The 22,336-nt window shown below is 42.1% G+C and overlaps 1 protein-coding gene across 2 annotated transcripts in view; it reads left to right on the forward strand.

Moving 5' to 3' along the window:
* The first annotated feature begins 1,338 nt into the window (after positions 1–1,338).
* Positions 1,339–22,336, forward strand: part of MAPKAPK3 (MAPK activated protein kinase 3) — a 48,924-nt gene continuing 27,926 nt past the window's right edge. Inside the window, exon 1 of one of the 2 annotated variants that reach the window (XM_074151742.1) lies at positions 1,339–1,676. In XM_074151742.1, coding sequence (XP_074007843.1) covers positions 1,452–1,676 — 225 coding nt within the window. In that variant the 5' untranslated portion in view covers positions 1,339–1,451. The remainder of the gene's footprint in view (positions 1,677–22,336) is intronic. The other variant, XM_074151743.1, reaches the window with a different exon arrangement.

Consider the following 22,336-nt stretch of genomic DNA (forward strand, 5'->3'; position numbering starts at 1 on the left):
AAAAAACCGCCCTACGCGGGGGATCTTCCCCACCGCCCGCTCGTCCTTCCACGGGAAACACGCAGCCGATGAGACAGCCCCAGACAGGGCCTCCCCCCACCTCATGCGGGGCGCGGTCCGGCTCGACCCCGGGGGAACCGGTAGGTTCCCCCGGGGTCGAGCCGGACCGGGCCCCGCCGGCCGCGGTTTCCCCTCAGCGAAGGGGGGGGGGGGGGGGAAGGCGGCGCGCACCTGCCCAGGGCGTCGGGGCGGGCTCAGTCAGTCCCCGCCTTCCGGGACTCCGCACCGGGAAGCCTCGGCTGGGGCCGCGCCGCGCCGCCACAGGCAGGTAACCGTCCTCCGGCGGTGGAACCCACCGCCAGCCACCCCTCCGGCTGGCGTGTCCCGGCCCCGGTCCCCCCGCTACCCCCCCCCCCCTCTCCCGCCTGTCTCCGCGCCGTGGGGGCCTCGCTTCACCTCGCCTCACCTCAGGGTTTTCCCCGCCTCGGGGCTTTCCCGCCCTCCGCCTGGCAGCGTGGGGGGGCTGAGGGAGCCGCTCCCCCCGGGGCCTGAGGGGGCTTCGACTGGTCGTGGCTCAGCCGTGTTAACGGGGTTCGGAGGCCCTGGGGCCGGTACCCCTCCACCCCCTCGTGGGGTTGTGCTCCTGAGAGGCCAGAGGCCCCTCCGTGGCTTTGGGAGTCACGCCACGGCATCTCCGCGCACCACAGTTTTTGGGTGGTTTGATGGTCCCCTCAGTAACGTCACACCTGCCCCACGCTCTGTTGACCGGGGCGATTTGGTAAGCACCGGCCCAGCGTCAGGTCTGATGCCTGCCCAGGCAGTGCCCCGCTGGGGTTTAATCCAAGTATTTCTGGTTCCCTTGCGTGACTTGGAGCGTCGGGATGGGGCAGGGGACCGATGCGGAGATTTCTACACAAAACGTTGAGGCAACAAGTTGTTGATGCAGGTTTGTAACCTCGTCAAAGCAGAGGCCATCTCTATTCTGTTACACAGAGCTTAGCTGAGTAAGACTTTAGTCCAAGACTCAGCGCAGGCCTTTGTTGCGGTAAAAGCAGTAATTTACAATTGCAAACTGATAGCTGTGTTTATGGGAACTGGGGTGACTGGTCTGTAAAGCTAAACAAAGTGTGCTTTCCTGAGGTGAACCTCCACTTCTGTTCTCTCTAGTGCCTGGTCATCTTGTTAGGAAAGGAAGAGAGGAAAGGGGTTAGGCGGGAGAACGGTTAGTTCACATCAATCACTAATACTGGTTTACATTTTTACTCAGGACTAAATGGCGAGCAAATGGAAATGGTTAGTTCACATCAATCACTAATACTCGTTCACGTTTTCATTCAGGACTAAATGGCGAGCCAATGGACTGTTTGAAGCACTGGGTTTGATCGCCTGAGAGGAGGGACTCTGCTGAGGATAGCCCACAGAGAATCTGTCATCTCAGACTCTTCCCTGATATGGAACAAAGTGAAGGTGAACAGGAATCCCAGCCAGAGAGTCACGTGGATAGCAAGAGCAGCGTGAAGTCCTTGCCTGGGGGAGAAGCCCATGTCAAACTAGAGATAAAAAAACATGCAGTTACAGACGACTACAAACTCTCCAAACGGGTGCTAGGATTAGGAATCAATGGCAAAGTACTGGAGTGTTTCAACAAGGAGACAGGCCAGAAATGTGCTTTGAAGGTATGTTGGCTTTTTCTTGTTTCCCTTGTTTATGGTTTGGAGGCCAGAGTTCACTTCCAAAGCCTTGTAAAAGCTACTTGTTCTGTTGCTTACGTTTCACATTGTTATATTTCTGTTGCTTACATTTCAAGAGTGACACATGAAGAATTTGAATATGTGGAGATGTTTGCTATTACCTACGACATTGTAGTCCAAACTTTGAGTCTTTTCCCGAATATTCTGCATGAGTTTCCAGAAGAATGTTATCAGCTGTGAAATTCTCGTGTTCATATTCAAAAGACAAAAAAGCGGGGGAGAGAGCAGTGTCTTGGTGTGTTCTGTGAGAAAGCTTGCTAGATTTTGAATGAACATATTATGCAATACTTGGGAAGGAAACTATTTTGGGTCTTGTGCAATGAAATAGGCCTAATCTGGGAAGTATTTAAATATTCATTGGTCTTCAGGCTTCCCTCCCTTTTGAAGACTTTTCTTAAGGGGCATTTCTAGTTGTTTACTCACTTATTCTCCTCTTTATTTTTGCAATCCATTTACAGAAGGGCATTATCTGGGAAAGCACTGATTACACCAGTATTGGCAAGTAAGTTTAGTAGGTATTTATGGTGATAAGTACCACTTAAATAAATGGAGCAATAACCATTCATTAGAGAACATAAAGCTTACCTGCCTTTTGCTCTGCAGCTTTTAAACTTGAAGATTTCCCTGATGCTTTTAAACCACATTGCTAGAAAAAGGCAGCTCAAATGAGAACCAGGGAGGTTCTGTATGGTAAGACTGAAAAACAGCTGAATTGATTGTCATGAGAATTACTTAAGAACGTTACTGAGACTTTGCTGATGTTAATCTGAACAGTTGGGATGTCTAGAAGTACACTTTCGGGTTCCCTTCCTTTCCTTAAACCTCACACTACATGTTTGCTGTCAGCTGGAGGGTCTGCCAAGGTCTGGACGTGGTCTTACCAAGCTGGAACTGTTACCCCCACCAACGCCTTTGCACTTCGATAGAACAGATTGGAAATATCTGGTAGCTTTGTGTGTTGAAAAGATTTTTTTAATAGAAAAACTAGAAAAGCTTATAATACAATAACATGCTGATTAATTCACATGTTTCCAACGCTGTCATTTTCTTTGTCACACTGGTTTTTGTATTAGCTTCACGTAGCTGACTCGCCGAAGCTTATCATGGAGAAACTGGAGGTTTTGGCAAACAGACTGGAAGTACTGGGGTTTTGCACTTGCAGAGGGGAGTGTCAGGTTTTTACAACTCTGAGGTGATCCATTAATCAGATCCTTCTGAAGTGCTATCAACATTAATTTCTATACTTGGCACACTGTGATGAAGGATAATGGTTAATACTGAAGCTGTTCTGCTGGGTCTGAAGAGCTCAGCTGCTTTGTTGCTGATTGTATACCATTCATACTTCAAAGGTTTTGCAGTCATAAGGGCTGGAACCATTTTAAAATAGAAGAAGTGGCCATTCCAGTGGCAACAAGTGTGTTCCAGAGCAAATTTTGTAGCTCTGGAATCAAATGGGAAATACAGTCCTCTACGGTATTGTCTTAATTCAGCGCTCAGAGTTGGGGAAGGGGAGAAGAGAGGTAAAGTTGCTGTGCTCTGACAGAATGTCCTCTGCCTGATGGGGAGGAGGAACCTACAGTAGATCCTCTAAAACCAGTTTCTGTTTAGCACTGATTGAGCTGGCTGATTTTTTCAGAACTTTTAAAATATATTAAGGACCAAAGTACCACCCCCCTTCCCAAACTGGAATTTTTGTCAGTAATGGCTAATATATCACTGAAATTATGTTATGTATGTGTTTGTCATCCTCCCCCAGCTGTGGAATGTGTGCACTTTTCTTCTAAAAGGGACCGAAATATTTAGATGTTTATGAGTTCTCTAGGGAGTTTAAATGGCAGATAATAGTTTGCTGGTTGCGTGTATGTATTTCTCATCGTTATGAGTTTAAGTGCTGAATAAAAAGTTAAATATGCAATTAAGTAAAACTGCCAGCAGCCCAGAGAGAATCCGCTATTCTCTCCAAAGATGGTCTAATGAGAAGATTACCCAACGAGGAAGGGTAAAAACTGTGCTTGGTAAATTGGCAAGAATAGAAAGATCTTTTCCTAGCCCTGAAGATATTTGCAAGGATGAAAATACTCAGAGGAAGTTTTTCCATTCTTTCTCGTGAAACTTGAACTCAGCCACGCAAGTCCCAGACCTGCTCCAGATGAGGCTTCAGAGCAAGCCATCCAGTCAAACAGTTACAGAAAAGGAACAAAACTTGGGGAAAAAAATATGTTCAGAAGCAGCTTCAGTGCAGAATTCTCTGTGTAGGGACAGCAGGGCTTTGGCGTCGTACTTCCTGGGTGCGGGGTTATCATTCACTTACAGGAATAGAAAGTGGAGGCTGATGAAGCTGTCAGAAAAAAAACCCCAAAACAGGTCTGACAGGTAAAGAGAAATGTAAAGATTGAATTGCAAGTTGAACAGGAAAAAAAGGGATGATGGCTGGATTTTTTTATCTGGAGGTTGCTTGTACAGTATCCATTCAGATCTATCTATATTTGTGGACAAATACCTCAGGTGTGAGTGTGCTCCATGCAACCTATTCCTGGGAAAGGAAAAACATCACTCCTGCTGCTGAAGATAAAGCTTAATAGTCTGTTCCCCTTCACACCAAACTTGCCCATTAAAGCAGCTTCTGACTTGGCAGATGGCACTGCTTTCTGCCTGCAGGTTTTCTTTTATATGGGAACAAAGCCAGCACAGCCAGGATCTAGATAGAAATTGCTCAATGGAAGGAATTTTAACTGAGGTACTCAAGAGGAAAGGGTTGGAACAGGCAGAAACGTTCATCCCCAGAGCCATTTGTCAGTCAAGCACTACATACTGTAATTGGGAGGTCCCTGTTGTCTTCTTTAGTCTGTATAGTCTGTATACGTAATTGGAACTAGTTAGAATTTCCCTAATCATTTTAGAGTGGGAAAACACAAGCCGTCCTCTCAGAGATACTGCAGGGCTTTGGTTATTTTCCGAAAGTATTATGTGGCTTAGTCTACTCTGCTTGGCATTGTGATTTGCTACACGCTTTTACAATGTGCTGTCAGCTCTGTTTCCTTTAGATTGAAATGCCACACGCATTGCTGTCCTGCTCCAGAAAATCTAATCTGGTTACTCACTTAGACACATAATGACATTTTGGCTGAACAGCATTGTATCCAAATAGTGAGAACTGGGGGATTTAGAAAAGTAGAAGCATAAACAAAACTGCTGTGCAGGACTGTGGCCATCTAGAAGGCAGCTATGTTTTGGTCTCCCTCTCCCTTGCAAATAGAAAAACTTCTCAGATCTCTTTCCATAGTTGAACCAGAAATAGCAGTCAAGTGAAGTCCAGTCACTCTTCTATTTTTATCTCTTCTTTGCCAGCCTGCCCCCTTCTGTTCACTTTACCTTTTGGGGCTAAAATTTAACCTCCATTCCTTTAACAGTGTCATCAGCCTGAGTGTTCTCTGCTGGTTTTCTCACTCCTCCCTGATTTTAGGGAGAGGAGGAGACCAAAATAGCTGAAAAATGTGAACTCCTGGGACTTGCCTCCCATTAAAAAAACACCAGCATACAGTCCCTTGTTCTTTCTTTCTTTTCCCCTCACTTTGTCTTTTTTTTTTTTTTTTTCTTTTTGTTGCAAATTCATGCTAAGCGGTGTCAAGGTAATATTTCAGTGCATTTGACAACCTACTTTATTTTTGTGAAAGACGGTAGAAAGGGCTCAGACAGAGTTGGGATTGAGAAAAGAGAGCTAGAGAGCGTTCTGCTGGGGGATTGGGACTTCTCTGCATCTGCAGCTTCAGGATTTTGGTGGATGCTTCAGATGTAAAAAGAGTGTTACACGTCATCGCTGGTGTACTATTCATCTTCAGTAAACAGATGTTGCTTCTTTCTAGGAGAAGAAAAGGAAGGACAATTCAGGTATAGCAGCAAAACAAAGACCCTTGGAACTTCAGGAAGACAAAGAACCTCAAATCAGGACATTTGGTTATGATTGTATTGGTACTTTTGATAGGAAAACTCTCCTGAATAACAGCACAGCAGCTGTAAAGTGCTTCTCCCCTAAGCACTGTGCGTATGCACCGTATACTGCAGCTGCCTTTCAGTCGTCTGAGACTTCCAGGTTACGGCACAGTATATATGAACAGACCTGCTAGTTCCTAGGTCTTATCCACTGGAATAAATAGTGTGTTAAGCCACGACCTGCCTCATGGAAAATGTCCTATGCTGCTAAGTGCCAACAATACAGTGTACGTGACTTGCTGATTTGAAGTCAAATGGGTGAAGCCCAAATGTTAAATAAAGTGAAAAGCAAACAGAAAAATGAACAGGCTCCTTGCCTTTTAGATTTAAGGAATTTTGGTGAATGATGCAAATTATAATCATAGAGTAGGAGGCTCTACTGTTATCCATAAGAGTATTAGCATGACTTTGTGCTCAGAAGGAAAGAAAGCAGGTAATAGAGAAAGAAAGTTTGGAAAAAAAATAATTCCCGAAATGATTCTTGGAAACCACACATAGGACTATATAGAGAATGTTGGTCTGATTTCTGGAGTAACTGTGGAGAAAGATAGTCATTCTGCATAACCTTAATTTCATTTAGTCTTGAGCTACGTTTCTGCCTCTCATTCAATTTTAATGTTTCTGATTAAGTTAAGTTATACTACATCACGTAAGCTAATTGCTAGATAGTCTGTTTTCAGTTAGTATACCCTGAAGTCAGGTCGTGATTGCTCACAAATGGGAGACTGTACAGTCCAAAGTATTTGTTTTGCAAGTTATCTAAATAGCTGATACTTGTATAATACCCTGTTTATTGCCTGAAATAAGATGATGATCAAGGAAAAGAATGCAGCAGTAGAGAATGCAACGTGTACAGTGAAAGTGAAGGTTAATTTAGGCTGACGATTGATTGTAGAATAGGAAATGTTAACAAGCTTCTTAGATGCTATAGATTGCGTTTTTAGAAGAGAAGAAAATTATGCCACATCAGGAATGAAACACTTCAACGTTTTTTGAATAAGGAAGAATAATGTTGTACTAAGCTAGAACTGTGTTGGGAATCCAGGGCACCAGGTGTAATTGTCAGTTAGGTTTTGTGCAGGATGAAGGAGCTCTTGCTTTATTGGAGTGATTGTATGTTTCAGGAGGAAATTAGCACTTTCTAGTGAAGTATTCTGTAGTTCCCCCTTACCTACCATGTTCCCTACAGCCTATTTATACTGGTTTATCTCATGCTACAGTAAATTGAGAGTCAGTAACACAGCTGAGTATGAGTAATAAACTCCAGGAGCTATGTGATGTAGATTAAAGCTAGACACAGCGTAGAATGAATATGAGTTCAGAAAAGTTCTAGTTAAATGGCAGCCCCCAGTATATGGAGGAGTACCTAAAATATGGATAGCATGAGACTGGTCCTTGAATTTTATCCTTCAGTGCCAATCTTGGTAACTATTACGTAAATATGCATAAAATACCTAAAATAACATTCAGTCAATTAAAAAGTGGGTCGTTTCTACTGCTACACGAATTGTTTTTAAACCAGTGAGTCATTCAAGACCTGAGTCTATCAGCACTTTGTACGTATTTGGGCCAGAATGGCATATTCCAGAGTGTGAGTTGGACTAGTTAATTTAAAAAGGGTGGACTTGATCAATTTACTTTGAAGATATGACATTCTTGACTGGTCTTCTTATTTGAAATGCAGCAAATAATTTAAAAAAAAAAAAAGGACTTGATCTGAGAACTGAAATAATAAAACCATGTGTAGTAAATGGTTACTAGGTTCAATGACAGTTCATTAAGTCTATAAAGTCTATAAAGTGCAAACAGAAAGGCAAATACTGTAAACCATTAAGTCATCTTGAAAAAACAAAGCTATGTTGATGCAACTTTGCACTTTCTGTGTTCTCCTCCGCTCTACTAGCAAACTGGCCCAAGCTACACCTGGACTTGTGTAGCAGCAGAGCTTGGGAAGATCAAGCTGTGTTCCCCTGTCTTCACCCCGCTTCAAAGATCTGAGAAAGTATTATAGATACGTGTCTTATTTCAACTGCAAGGAAGGTGCTTAAAGGGAAAGCAGGTGTGCTTATCTGTCAGACACAACTTAGTGCTTGACACCCCCTTTGGACTAGAAGACCCTTCTCTTTGTCTCTCCCTCCTCCCTTCGAAGTCTAAATCTTCCTATTCCATTTAACTAAAGTAAAACCTTGCTGCTTCATGCTAGCCGGGAGTCTTATTACAGATAACTGGATTTTGCAAATCAGCTTTAGTGCAAGGGAACAATAAGCATGAATTTTAAAGTTCATTTACAAGACAAGGGTACTTCAGCCTCATTCACTTGGGGTAATACCATCTAGAGAGATGCCCAGACTGGAAAAACCTGATAACATCTTTTATAATTTGGAAAGAATCAAAACCACACCCGAATGTCGTGGCTCACGCACATCTTCTTTTCCTTAGTATATCTTTCTTTGTCTGTGGTAGCACCCTATGTAAGAGCAGTCTGGTCTGGGAATAAGTGGGTTCTCATGATAGCTCGCTGCCAGTTAAGTCTCAACAGAAAAAAGGTTATCTTCATGCTCTGATAAATTCATGGGAAGCATAGAGAAGGAAGATGTCACTGTCATTGGGAGCAAGAGCAGCAGTACAGCTGTCTGCATAGCTCTGCTCACTTCCTTAAGTACAGTGGAGCTGTGTGAACTGTTTGTGTTGTGGCTCTTAACGCCGCAAGATGTGGCGACATTCATGAAAGGGCAAGTGGCAGAGATGTGGCCGGTGTTGGAAGCAGAGCAGACGACCTGTTTTCTTAATCGGAAAACTGTGAGAACTTCTTTCCATCATCACCAGTGAAAGCTGGTGGTGCAGTTTGTCTGGATTAGAGTGCATAAACTGTGTGGATTGTGCTATTTTACACAGACTTCCTAAGTACTTAAGATGATTCAAAGCTCCGTAAATGAGATTAAGCTATAATGCTCCAGCATTTTAATACCTCAGGAGTGAAGGGGGAGAGAATTCTTTCTCAGCATGTAAATCACGTGTGGCCTCCTACTTCCTGAATCTTTGTAGTATATGGCATTTGCACTGAAGCTTTCATGGCCTGTTTTAAGAGAAAAAGCAAATACTATGTTTGTGTAAAATTAATTTTTCCTCCAGAAAAGTTTTCTTGCTGAACTTACTTTAAAAAAAAAACCAAACAAGCCACCCTGAATGTGCCATCTTTACTAGTAATTTCAGATGTTCTGGCTGAGGAGCCGATCATTAAAGTTGCACCGTTCACAGTTCTTAAGTTTTGCCAGTTCAAACTCTGGCTCTTCTCCATGGGCTTTTTCCCAGGATTATTTTTTTTTTTATTGTTGAATACTCTCTTAAGTACGCTGGCGATCCAAGTAACAGGCCCTAAGGCAGCTCCTGGGATCTGAGTCAGCTAGGGCTGAGGAAAGATTTATTAAGTCCATTGTAAGCGGTGAGCTCAGGAAAACCTTTTTTGTTTGTTTGTTTTTTTGGATGGCGCTTTTAAAATATATAAACCATTTGGAAATGGCGGGGTGGGGAGTGACTCATGCTCTTTATCCACTGAACTTTCTTGTGTGGTGAAATTTTAGCTGGGGCGAGGAGTTTGCCTAGGTGTGAATCAGCGGGAAGCCTTATGAAAGCGTTTGGGTAGTGATTTGTAACTGCAGTTCGTTTCTATTACGCTGTGGGGTGGATTTGGGTTTTGCTTTTTGTTTTCAAAGAAGAGCAGTTAAAAACTGGATAGGGAGCAGCCGCCTCGCACGCTTGTGTTCTGCATGGGATTCCTGTGTACTCCTGCTAATAATATATTTCAGGGATGAAGTGTCCTTAAAATCCCGTTTGTAGTGCCACAAGGCTTGGCGTTTGGGACTGCCATAGCTGCCAGCCTTCTCCTCGCCTGTAGCTCTGATGACGAGAAATACTGTCCTTTACTTGCTCTGTTTTTAACCAAAAATGTATTTATTTATTTTTTCTTTTAAAGGATTAATTTCTCTCAGGGCCTTATTCCATTTTCCCACATGTTGCTTTTAGTCAATGTGGCTTTGTCAAAAGCAGTCTGGTTTCCACAGCAACGGAGTTGTTAACACCAAAGATGTCCGCGCTGGAAGGTAGGGAGGGGAGGGGGCTGCGTGCTCTGGCCTGGCTGCAGCCACGCCACAGTACAACGTCTCCATTGTCTTTGTGGAGAGTAAAAGCCTTTCATTTTGTTCTACTCTTCCCTTTCCAATCAATTTACAGTCAAAATTTGACGCTTGGGAGGGCGTCGGGGCTTGATGGTTCCTTGATGCTTAGAAGCTTCCTGTTCTTTCAAAGGCCTCTGTTCTGAAGGGCACTGCTCTGTCGTCTGCTTTTTAAAGAGGTTTTCTGTGAACAAAATAGCACTTGCATACATGGAAAACCTGTAGCAGTGAGCCTGTGATAAAGGAGAATGGAGGACTATTCTTTTTGACCCGTGTTCAATGTCTGGTTATGAATGATAACATGAAAAATGATCAGTCGTTTTGCCTCTCCCAGTAATGTGAAACCTGCTCCAGTTAAACCTGCTTGGATGGGTTTTCTGAGCCGCCCATCCCCTTAGGGTGGGAGCTAAGCCTCGCTCCTGTTGACCTTGGGAAATTGCATTATTTAAAAGTATTTTCTAGTACGTAGTTAACCTGTGACATTCATTGCCTCAGGAGCCGAGTGGCAGTGACGCTGTGAAGGTCTCGAGAGAAGAAAAGTGCTTCTCTGAGTATTGCAAATGTGAAGAAAAACCCTGTCGTTTCAATATAGCGTACAAATTTGGCTGTGATCTTCTAGATCCTGTTGTTACAACTTCCAATTACAAAATTGTCAGAATAAGTAATGAAACTTTGAGCTTCAGAAGGCATCTGATTGCTCGTCTTGTGTGAAGTGTATTTCTGCTGCAGGTGTGAAATATCCCCCTGTCCGATGAGTGGGAGGGAGAGCTGCGGCCTCAGCTCCACAGAGGGCTGTAGCTCTGGGTAATGCCTATCACTTGCATAATAGTTTCATGTAAGGGTGTGTCTTCCTGGGCAAGTTGTTCTTATTTAAACCAGGGTGTAAAGATAAAGTGAAATAGATTTTTCACAGTGGCTATTCATATTTAGATCTTTTTTTTTTTTTTTTCCCCCTACCCCCTTGTGAAGGGCAGAGCAGGAAAGCACTTTTACCAGACTTGGCCCATGGAAATGCAAACAGTATAATGGTGTTGAAACTCCCTTTCAGGCACTTGCTGCAGCTTTTTTTTTCCACCTTTAATAGAAATTATGGTAAAAAGCAACTGCTGAAGACTCTTAAAACCAGAAGCTGGAACTTTAGAGAAATGCGGAGTTCATGCTTTAAACTGTCTCAAATACGTAATGAAATCGTGTACCCAAATGCAGATATGGTTTTAATTCAATTTTTGGTTGCCTATTCATGACTTTTAAAGACTAAGCTTTGTATCTGCAACTTGGAATAGAATCACAACCTGCTTCTGATGGCTGGTTGTATTCTTACTGTTTATTTCCATCACTGGCTCTGCATTGGGGTTCATGGTACACAAGTCATTCTTACAAAGGGCAGAACCTCTGGAAGGCTGTTTCTTGTCTACTGAAATTGGGTGTTTTGCCAGGTTTATCAGATTTAGTTGGGTGGGTTTTCAGTAGATTTTCTTTATGTTTGGAAACCTACAAAGTAGCTTCTCACAGGTTTTCTGGCACTAGAGTGCAGGGAAGCAGACTGGCAAAGTGAGAGTGGTGGATGAGGAAAGGTCAGTTAATTTAGAAACGGTCTCCGTTCTGGGGGATTGGTATCAAGTGGAATTTTCCTCCAGTCTCTCAGCTCTGTAATAGCTTTTTCCTGTTGCTGAGATGCTGTGATTAAAGGCCTCTTGAAGGCAGAGGGAGTGTGAGAGTGACTTTTCGTTCCAGTTGCATATCAGAAACCCTGTTTGCCAGGCACGCCTCTATTTTGGCAGGTGAGTGTGGTTGCCTTGACTTGGGCTGGGGCCATGTGCCTGTTACTGATGAAAAATGGGATGTGACGCTCAAAATCTACAAAAACTAACCTCTTACTGCAGTAAAGAGGAGGAGAAAACAGCAATGCACGTTATTGATGAAAGACATTATACAAGAGCAATTAATGCTGAGTCTTTCCTACCTCTCTGCTGTCTGAATCACTGTTGTGGAGGTGTGAGGGAGGGTGAATGACTGCAATGTTGTGTGTTTGTGCACAAAAGCCGAGTCTCACAGGGGAAATATGGAGAAAGTTCTCACAAGTGTTGGTTCAATAAAACATCCAACACAGTAACAATAATTTTTTGTTGAATCAAAATACCCCAAACTGGTTCTTGGTGTCTGTGAGAGTCTTCATTTTTGGCATTATGAACTAATAACTGTGCAGGACTGTTTAATTAAAAAAGTAAAGCAGGAGTTTGCCTGCATCCTACGAGCAAAGGGGCATGTTTCACAGGAGGGCAGTTTTGGAGAAGGAGAGTGGTTTGGGCTTGGAGCCTGCATGGAGTGAGTGTGAGAAAGGGCTGTGTGGCAGCCGTCTAAGGATAGGATGGAAAAGCATCCGTGACACTGCTGAATGTGGAGTTTCACACACGTCATCTTTCCCATCTATCCCAAGCATCAAAGGTCGCGAGGAGGTTGGTGTTCTCTGTTTTTGTGTGTGTAAACCTCCTAAACTCCCAACATCTGATCCCATTCAGTGTGCTACGGCCTTGTATTGTGTGCTGAACAACTGTTTTCTAACACAGGTCATTGTGTTCCAGATACGATTTCTTCATCTCTGTTTCTTGAGGATGCTCTGACTCAGCAGACCAAAATGGTCGCTTGTGTCTTTTAAAATTGATCTACTGACCTGCATTTGTGCAAGTCAAAATAGGGATGACTTGGTAGGGGAAGGTGTTGTTGATGTCACTGCTAGTCACCAACTTCTTCTGTGCACAACGCACCACCTACATCAGCAAGGAACATTGCACTGGTGTATATTAAAAATGAATAACACTAATGTGTTCCGTCTTCGCTTGGTTTCCTGCTGCGTAGGGGATTACCGCTAGACAACTGCATGTCATTACTCCCTACTTTATGTGCACAAGAGCATTAAATGCTCTTTGCTTGAGATTAGCGCTCTTAATATAGTGTTAATGTGAATCAAGGTTCTGTTTTATGATTGCTTCATAACCCAAAGGTTCCTCACCACCTCCGAAGGATGATATCTTTCAAAGCTCTGGAGTACATCAGGCTTTTTTCTAAAAGAGTTCACCAGAGTAGAGCTCCCTCAATTTCAACTATGTAACTTGAACCGATTCATGAAGGAATTCAGAGGGAATGACTCCTCTCATGTGGCAACCCTACTGAGAAATTGGGCTGCATTGAGTTGTCTTAAGCTATCTGTTGAAGCCTTCAAATAATACTCTAATCAAGAAATAAATTAACTTTAATCAAGATAATTTACACTTTCACACCATATTTAATCTAAATCTGCAAGTTATCTAAATAGCTTATACCTTTGGACTGCAGTCAATCTTTAGTTTCCTATGCACGGTTCGTTGCGTTATTAAACAGAAATCTCAGCCAATGTTTTGTGTTTCAGCTTGCATGTACATAGAGTGATTGGTGCCCCTGCTACAAAACTCATGGGGATTTTCTTCTTTTCTACTTGCTTTTTAAAAATGGGTTAATTAAATTTATAAAGCATTTTCCTAAGCAAATAAATAGAGTCCTATGCAGATTCTGAGTTGTGTGTTAGTGTGTATTGGTCACTAATTACTGCCACTGAAACATCAGGCACAATGATCTCTTTTCCACTCAGTATGACTGATTACCGTTAATGGTTTGTAGCTGACTGCTTGTTTTGTAAGGAATATTTCTAGGGAGCCCAAAAATCAGTATTCCTGAGACCTCTGGCATCCTTCTCCATGCTTGGGAGAACTTCATCTGCAAATGCTTGTGGTTTTGTGCTTTCAGTCAGTTTATTCCACGCTTTTTAACGTTTTTCTTTTGTGTAATCAGGGCAGAAGTTGATTCCCTTCTCTTCCACCCCCACCTTTTTCTGCTATTCATTCTCTGGAAGGATTACATTTTAACTGCTAAATGTCAGTAAATGTCAATTTTTCCTTCCACCCCAAAACTTCCATTTTATTATTAAAAGTTATATGAGGGGAAAGTAATCTGTGAGACATCACAATTTTTCCCTTTTTCTTCTCTCAGATCCGTTTAGCATTCAGTAAATAGAAACTGTACTTCCGAAGTATGATTAAATTTGCTGTTAATCTTTTTCCAAACTACTAAATTTGGAGTTTTCAGTATCTAAAATTTTCATTTAATAAGGCATACATTGAAGAAGAAAAAAGTAAAATTGCTTTAAAAATAAAACAAGTATTTGCACTTGAACTTTTTCTGAGGCCAGGTAGAAGTGTATTATCCCTCTGCTCTGCACTCTGCTTTTTCTTTACAGTTGGTATGATGCTCCCCAATTAGTTTTTAGCAATTCCTTTTTTTTTTTTTCCTCTAGTTATATAGAAGTGTAAGCTCTGGTATATTATTTGCATGTCTCCTGTTTTCTGAAGTCATAGACCTTGTTAGCTCAAAATAAAATACATTGTTTTCCCCTTTTTGCATCTTTGTGTGAGAACATGAGAGCCAAAATTTATATTATTTAGAAAAAGGGGAACAAATAAACATTAATTACTGGGAGCTGTAGCCCACTAGAGGCTTGTTAGTAACCACAAATATATAACAGAATCAAACTTGTAGGATGAGTAACTAAACCAAAAATGTCAGATTCCTTTCTGCCTTTTTTTCTGAAAGGTCTGTTGGAGTTTGGCTTGAATTAGGAATTCAGTTTTGGCCTTATATTTATTTTTGCACTGACTGTGAAAACAGAAGTCAGTAAGTATTGCCATTTGCAGGAAATACTCAGGCTTCCATGCGTAATATAAATCAAGGATATAGGGAAAATCAGTGCCAAAGTAGATGGCGTGGTACTTCTGCAGTTCAGCATAACTTCCAGGGTGGCACCTCCCCTACCTCCTCCCAAAGGGCTTCTCTGGTGAGGTGGCCCAGGTACCAGGGCAGGAACAGGTAAGCTGATCAGGATGACATGGGATGGTGTTCCCCCAGATGATAAGGATGTGCCCAACTCAAGCTCTCGGCATGAGGGCTGTAACCTGGAATCAAATGCAGCTCTCAAAGACTCTCCGTAACCTGAAGTTACAGCGTCTCATTCTGTGCTAGCGGTAAGGATGTGTATAGTGTTGGTAGCCAGCTGATAGAAAACATGAGCCAACTGTTAGCACTGCCTTCCAGGAAGCTTGGCTGCTCCAAGAGCTGCTTCTATGCATTGTACATCAGCCTCCTTCCCCTTTCCTGCTCTTGAATTGGGGTCTCTCTGCTGCAGCAACAGACATAAGCATTATAGAAAAACTAGCATAGAATCGGCCAAATACTCTCAGACGTCTTTAGCTTTGTTGTGTTTATTTAAAATTCTGTTCTGTTCCTAAAATGGAATCTGTTGTTAATTGACCCAAAAGTAAGGAAGCGTGAAATAAGTATCTTCTAACTTCACTCATTTTATTGTTAGTTTGAAATGGGAGAATAGGAGGCAGCAAATTACTTATCCATGGACTTTGTACGGCAAAGAAATAAGGGATGCAAATGATCTAGTGTTGCCCAGTGGGACTGAGGAAATTAAAAACAGCTAATAAGTATACTTGACTTGAAAGACATAGAGATAATGACCATTGCTGAAAGAGGAGAGCAGTCGGATAAGTGAGTCTAAGAATTACTGATTTTATGATTTTAACTAAAATAAACCAAAATCAGAGGTAGAAAAATTACATGTTTTAAAAGCAACGTAGTGGCACAATTTTGTATAGTATAGCGGAGAAATAAAGGTGGTGCCTAGTTTTGATTATTGAATTTAGCAGGCATTAATAAAGTTAGAAAGTCTTTGGCTCTTTACTACAGCCAGGCTTCCTAGAAAAATGAGGCTGAATTTGAACGAAGCAAATGATGACGTTCCCATAAAAGATGCTGAGGGTTGTGCTAAGTCATTGCTTCCTCTGTTTTTGTAAACGATTTTCAAGTAGAAGTAAAAGGGTACAGAACAATAACAGTCAAGTAATCAATACGATGTTACAAAATCAAAACAAAGTGGAAGACACATGGCTGTCCAGAAGATGGGAGAAATAGGCAGAAGTAGAATACTGAGAATGATGCAGACTGATAGTTGAGTATAAGTATATTCCTTTTGGGGACTAATTAACAACAGCACAGCAGCATATGAAAAGTTAAAGAACTTTCTGTGTAGCTGCACTGGGAGACACTCAGTTAGATGTGGTGCGTCAGGGTTCATCTGATTTGGTACAATAGTGCTGGTGTTGGAACTACTTAATGTGTGGACGGAACCAGTGTCTGCACCCTGCAGATTTCAGCGTCGTGACAGATACTGGCTATTGGGAAAGACGAGGAGACATCAACTATCTGTGTTGTTCCAAGAGTAGATCGTTCTGGATAATGGGTATTTGCAAGGGTGAGCACTGATGAAAGCTGAATATATATAGTTTGAAGACAGCATCAGGAAAAGGCATCTCAGTTAAAATACTCATTGCTTTTCTGATGTAATTAGCTTCTCAGGCGGTATCAGAGTTAATTGTTGAAAGAAACAAAAATAACTTCCAAAGTCATTGTCCTTGCTCAAGCAAAGTATTTGTTAAGAGAGCAGTTTATCTTGGTGAAGACATCAGGACTGTGACTAATGTGATAAATCTTGTATAAAAAGAAAAAAATAGATGTCAGGAAAAATGCTGATATTGTGAGGTCAGTGCTATGAGTGCTCTTACCAGGGAACTCTGCTGTGCCCCTGGAGAGATGCAGCATTGGGCTGGACAAAGCACTTCCCCGTAGGCAGGGCTCAGCTTGGCTTCTTGGTGGGATTGCCTGGATCTACATGGCCTCTCTCATCTTAATATTCTGACAGACTTGAAGGATGCTATTTCCTGTGCTTGAACAGAAATAGTTTTGCAAGAATTGTTTTGACAGAAATTTTTCAACCATTTTCAGTAATAAGACTAGAGGAAAAAATTGTTTTGTCTACATAAAGTACAAATCAAGTTTCTAGTGATTTGCCTGTTACTTGGATTTGAAGTTTATTGAGGGGTGAATTTTGTTCTAGGAGTGTCTTGCCCCGTCACCCTTAAAATCATCCCAAGTTCAGCCAAATTCTAAATCTTTAATAGTCAGTAGAGATGTGTTCAGTTTAACAGATGACTTTCCCAAAGGTCCATTTGCAGTGGGAGTGCCGCAGGCTACAGCAGAGCAGGTATTTTCCAGGGATTGAATCCCTGTGCTACTGAAATCTGTCCCAGCTCTGGACACAGGTGCTGAGAGGTGCAATCTCTGGATTTGGTCCCAGGACAGAGAGATGGGGAGCTGAGGGGTGGAGATTCAGGAGGGGGGAGAAAAGTAGCTGGAGTGTGGGATTTGGAGGTAGAGAAACAATCCGCAGGATCCAAGGAAGAGCTGACCGAGTAAGGGCTGTGGTACTAGTTACAAGGGGTGGGAAAAGAGCTCATTGGGTGATGAGGCTTGGTAGGAGAGGATGATAGGAATAAGGCAAGGGTCAGAGGTGGAGGTGGGACCAGCAGGAGAGTTGGGTTGGTTTTTTTCAGAAGATAAATAGAAAGCTGCCTAGCATAGAGCTCACCCCTCCAGGCAGGACTGCATCCCAGAATCTCCTAGTTTCCTGGTTTCTCTCCAGTCATTAAAGTAGCTGTAAAACTCATTGATATAAAATGTTTTACACCCTCTTGTTTATCCACGGTTGTTAATATTCTATGTTATTGTCATTAGCTACTTTTTTTAGCTAATGGCAGAGGTCTGTGCAATAGACATGAGCTTAAACCCCACAGGTAAGTCATGAGGGCTGCCAGTATGAAGATGTGTAAGGGGATTTGTTATTGTCAGAGTTGTTTTGCTGTTGCTAAAAAAAAAAAAAAAAAAACCCCCAAACCCACACCACAAACGCTAGACAATCTGACACACAAAACTCCTTTCTAAAGCAGCAGTTTTGGGTTGGGAAACTGTTTTCATTCAGTGAATGTCTTCATTCAGAATCCCCGCTCTGTATGTGCTTTGAGTATCTTACACTCTTATTTTCTACCACCTTTCAGCCTTTTTAACTGCACAGACAAATTAGATTGTTAAATGCTTGATTTCAATAGCTGGTTTCATTGTCACTGTTCAGCATATGGACAAGGCTTCTTTACTTCAGGTTGTTCTAGACCTACTCTGAAAACAAGTTTTTTCATTTCCTCCTGGTTGTACTTTCTGGTGTTTTCACCATAATGCCTGGATCATGGTTAATTTCACAACATTGCTTTAAGGTAAGTTCATATTGTCCCTAATTCACATATAAGGAGCAGAGAAATAGGATAGACTTCTAAAAGTATCCACTGAATTTTGGGAGCTCCATTTCAAATAGCTAGGATGAGGGTGGCTTGTTTTTTGGGTCGTCGTCCGTCTTCCCCCTCCCCCGCCCTTTAACTCAAGCCAAGCTTTTTAGATCCAAGATCTGTTACACCTGGGAGCGCCCAGGACTTTTGCAAATGAGACTGCAGTTCAGGCTTGTAAGAAATGAGGTGTAGGCCACTAGTGACTACCTATTTGGCTTGGTTGACTGCCTGAGACATTGCATAAGACATCAGAAAGGGACAAGAGTAGAATCCAGATTTTTGAGAGTAGCGTTCAGCTGTGGTAACCACAAGACCCTTCTTTCTTACATTACACTTTCCAGTTTCTATGTAAAATGAAGAGGAGGTGGGAGAGGCTGCAGATAGCAGTTCCTGTCACTCTGCATCCTGACTTGCATCCCGATGCGGTTCAGGTTGTATTCTGTCATAAGGATGAAGTTGAAGAGGGAGGAATAGTGTAAAATAATACTGTGTTTAATAGATACATACAAAGGAAGCAGTATTCAGGTTAATCACGTGCCTTAATCTTGGAAGTCACTAATGTTAGAAGGTCTGAAAGGGCAATTTTAATCATATTATGACATCCGTATTTTTGTTAATTATCACAGAAGCCTGTTGACAGCAAGAACAAGATAGGCATGGTTCCTTTTTATCTGCAACATTTTATTTATTATGTATTTATTGAGGGGATATTAAATGGTTCAGAGAAAACAATTTAGAGAAACAACAGAATGATGAAATTACTAAGTTATGCTGTGTGCACAAAATTTATATTATCAGTATTTATTACAGTCTCTGTCATGTCTGTGTTGGAGGTTCTCAAACAATTTGTGCCGAAAGCACTCCATTGCAGTACATGAGAAAAGTGACATCCAGAGACAGTTTTTGTCCCAAAAGAAGTCTGTGACCTAGAAAAGGATCTGAGATTCCTGAGTCCAGTCTCTTAAGGGCAAGGGCATAGCCTCTTACCATGCCATAGCAGTTCGTATAGGCAACAAGTGTATTTAAATAATTTTGACAGAAAAATCCATGGTGTAATCTTACAGGCGCTTACCAGGGCCAGGAACTGCAGAAAACTTGCACTCCATGCAGCATGTGAAGACTGTATCACACAACAGCTCTCAATAAACAATTCTCAGAGATTCAGCTGCTGGTAGGGTTATTTTTACTTCTACTATCAATCACTTCCAATAAAGTGTCACTATTCTTCCGCTTTCACTGAAGCCTTTCCAGTGAAAACTGCAGCTTGGGCCTTGCCTGCTTTAATGCTGATTTTTTTAAATATTTTTTTTTTTTGGTCAGGGTTATGCAAATAAGAGGATTAAGCTTTCATTTCTTTTTCTTCAATTTGTTTTACAAAAGTTACCTCCTTTGCCTAGGCTGGATCAGATCTTGAGGTTTTTGAACTGCTGTGCAGTTTCTTTTATAGGCACTTCCAGGTGCATGTGTGGTGGTTACAACAAACACTGCAACTGGTCCTGGTGGGATAATAAGCTATACAGGTTGCATTTTCCCTTTTAATTTCTAGTGGCATGCCTTTGACAGCTTAGCTGTGTAGAAGAATATTAATGTATCTGAAAATTCCAAACATCGCTTGGAGTTTTTAAACCCACAGCCCTGCGTGTTCTGAACAGTGAGAAGAGCCCACCTTAGGGTATTGTGGGACAGACGGGAGGCTCGACACGGGCTGGGACAGAGGGAGGAAAGACACAGGATTGTTGTGCGTGTGATACCTGCGTTCTTTCATGTGTTAAATTGGTAGGACTGCCACAGTGAGCTTCTGTGCTAGCTTTACCCAAATAATAAAAACTTGGAGACAGTCTGAGCTAAAGGTACACTAAAGAATAGACACACTGAACACGGTTGATTATTGATAATAAGGAAATCTATGGCAAGAGTATTTACAGGCTAGCAGCATGGACACTGGCAAAGATAGGAAGAGGAATGTGATTATTGACTGTATGTCCTGAATTTTGGGACCGGCAACAGCAAATGTTTTTTGAAAGGTTTTCATAGTCAGAGGAAAGGATGTTATCAAACATGGCCTAGATGAAATTTAGACTGAGGGGAACTGCAAGAATCTACAGCACTGTAGAGTATTTATAATCTATAAATCTGTAACCTTTAGATTTGATAGTACTTTGCAGAATGGAACCTTTAAATTTCACCTTTGAAGTGCCAGAGAGCACTGCTGGATCCTAGGATTTAAGTATCTTTCTCTCTTTGGCTTTTGCCAGGTATTTGTTGGGTTTTGTCCCTTTTGCAAGGTATATAAGACAACTGGGTGGCTGTATCTCCGAGACAACAAAGCTATTGCATGTATTGCAAAACAGCGGGGATTCACGGCCAAGGCCTGCAGGGTTATCCAGGGGAACAGAGCTCAGAGGCGGGTTGCAGATGTTCCACGGACATGGAGGCTGTGCAGCCTTAAAAGTTGCAGTCGGGGCTTTTTCAGGCAGACCAAGAGGTGGGACTATGGGTTGTGGCTGAATGTCACAATTTCAAGCTCCCAGATGCGCCTCTAAAGGAGGATGATGAGCTCTGTTCCTCACTTCATTTGCTGCACATTCTTGGATTGGTTTTTCTTTAGTTCAGCTTCCCCAAATAATTGCGTTACTCGAATCTGCAGCTGTGTGCTGTATAACCTTTCATCAGACTTGTAACTTGTGGGTGAGCATGGGCCCCCCTTAGCTATACTGAACCTATCAATAAGATTGGTTGCTTTTTGGGGTTTTTTTTTGGTGTTATTGTGTTGTAGCCAGAATTGTGGTCACAAAAAAAGATGCACTTAGTCATTTGAGTGAACATGCAGACTTCAGTAATGTTTCTGCAGCCAAGCATTATTCCATCTTTCTCAAAAGGCAAGAGAATTTTTCCTTCCGATACAGAGGCTGAAACACCCTTTATTAGAAATTGCCTTGGTGAGCGTGTTGCAGAGTTACGAAAAGGCTTCACTTTCATATTCCAGCTCCCACGTTCTTGTTGCCTTTTCACCGAGGGCTCACAGGGATAAATGAATGAAACGGGCAGAGGTATTTGTGTAACAGTCCTTTGGGAAAATGAGGAATAATGTTTTTCCAGTAGTGCTTGCTATGTCAGCCTATGCTGTAGAAAACTAAGCACAGCTCTCGCACGGCATCCCTTAGAGACCCTGTGAGTCTGAGACCCCTCAGAGTCCTGGTGCGCAGCTCTCCAGTTCTGCCAGCATTTGTGAAACTTGTCTTACGGGGGTCTGGTTTTGTCGGGCTCTCTCTGAATCCCCCTCATGCTGCATGTAATTAGTGTGTGTACCCCCGAGGAGGTTTTCTTGCTTTTCCTTTCGTGGTAATTGTTTTTAGAAAAACCTCACTTAAAACCGAACAGGAAATGATAATTTTGACTGTAGGAAAACTTTATCGAAGACAAAAATTTACATTCCCCACATTTAGAAATACCCAGGAACTTTGAAAACTCCTCACAAGAAGTGAGAATAGCCATATCCAACCCAAAATAGACTGGTTCCACTCAGCTGGGATCTGAGAAATTAAGGGATATGTCCGTACTTTGCTAACTTGTGTGTCAGTAGTGGAAAATGGGAGACATAGCACACTGTAGACAAGCAAAGAGCTCTCTGTAAGAGTTGTAAGAACTCAGGTAGTGAAGACCCTGATGTAATTGAGGCAGAGCGAGGATCTGGAAGTGGATTTCTGCCCTCAGACTTAATAGGCAAATCAGCTGTTGGTTATCTGATACATAAATACAGGTTCTCTTGGTGGTTTTGAATGGTGGTTCTCTCCAGGATCTAAGAATACTTTTCTATGAATCTGTTGTATATTTTCACATGGAACCTTTTAGTTTTGACTAAAATAATTCTAATCCTGCAGTTGGAGATAGAGCTAGTGATGGATAATTATGAATTCTGGTAGAGCACCCCTCCCCATGTTCAAATATCACAGCTTTTAGTTCAGAATAGTCAACTGCTAAGAAGAAACCAAGACTTCAGGAGCTTTAAGGTTTAGTGCATTAAGGTTTAAAAAATGTCTCCAGATCAAGCAATTGTTGGTGTCATCATTTAGTATTAAGTGTTTTGAAAGTGATTGCATTTGAGCTGCTTGAGCCTGTACTGCATAGTTGTATCATGAAAGCGATGTATCTCTGT

The sequence above is a fragment of the Numenius arquata genome, chromosome 8 (genome assembly GCF_964106895.1).
Source record: "Numenius arquata chromosome 8, bNumArq3.hap1.1, whole genome shotgun sequence".
In the NCBI taxonomy this organism is placed as follows: Eukaryota; Metazoa; Chordata; class Aves; order Charadriiformes; family Scolopacidae; genus Numenius; species Numenius arquata.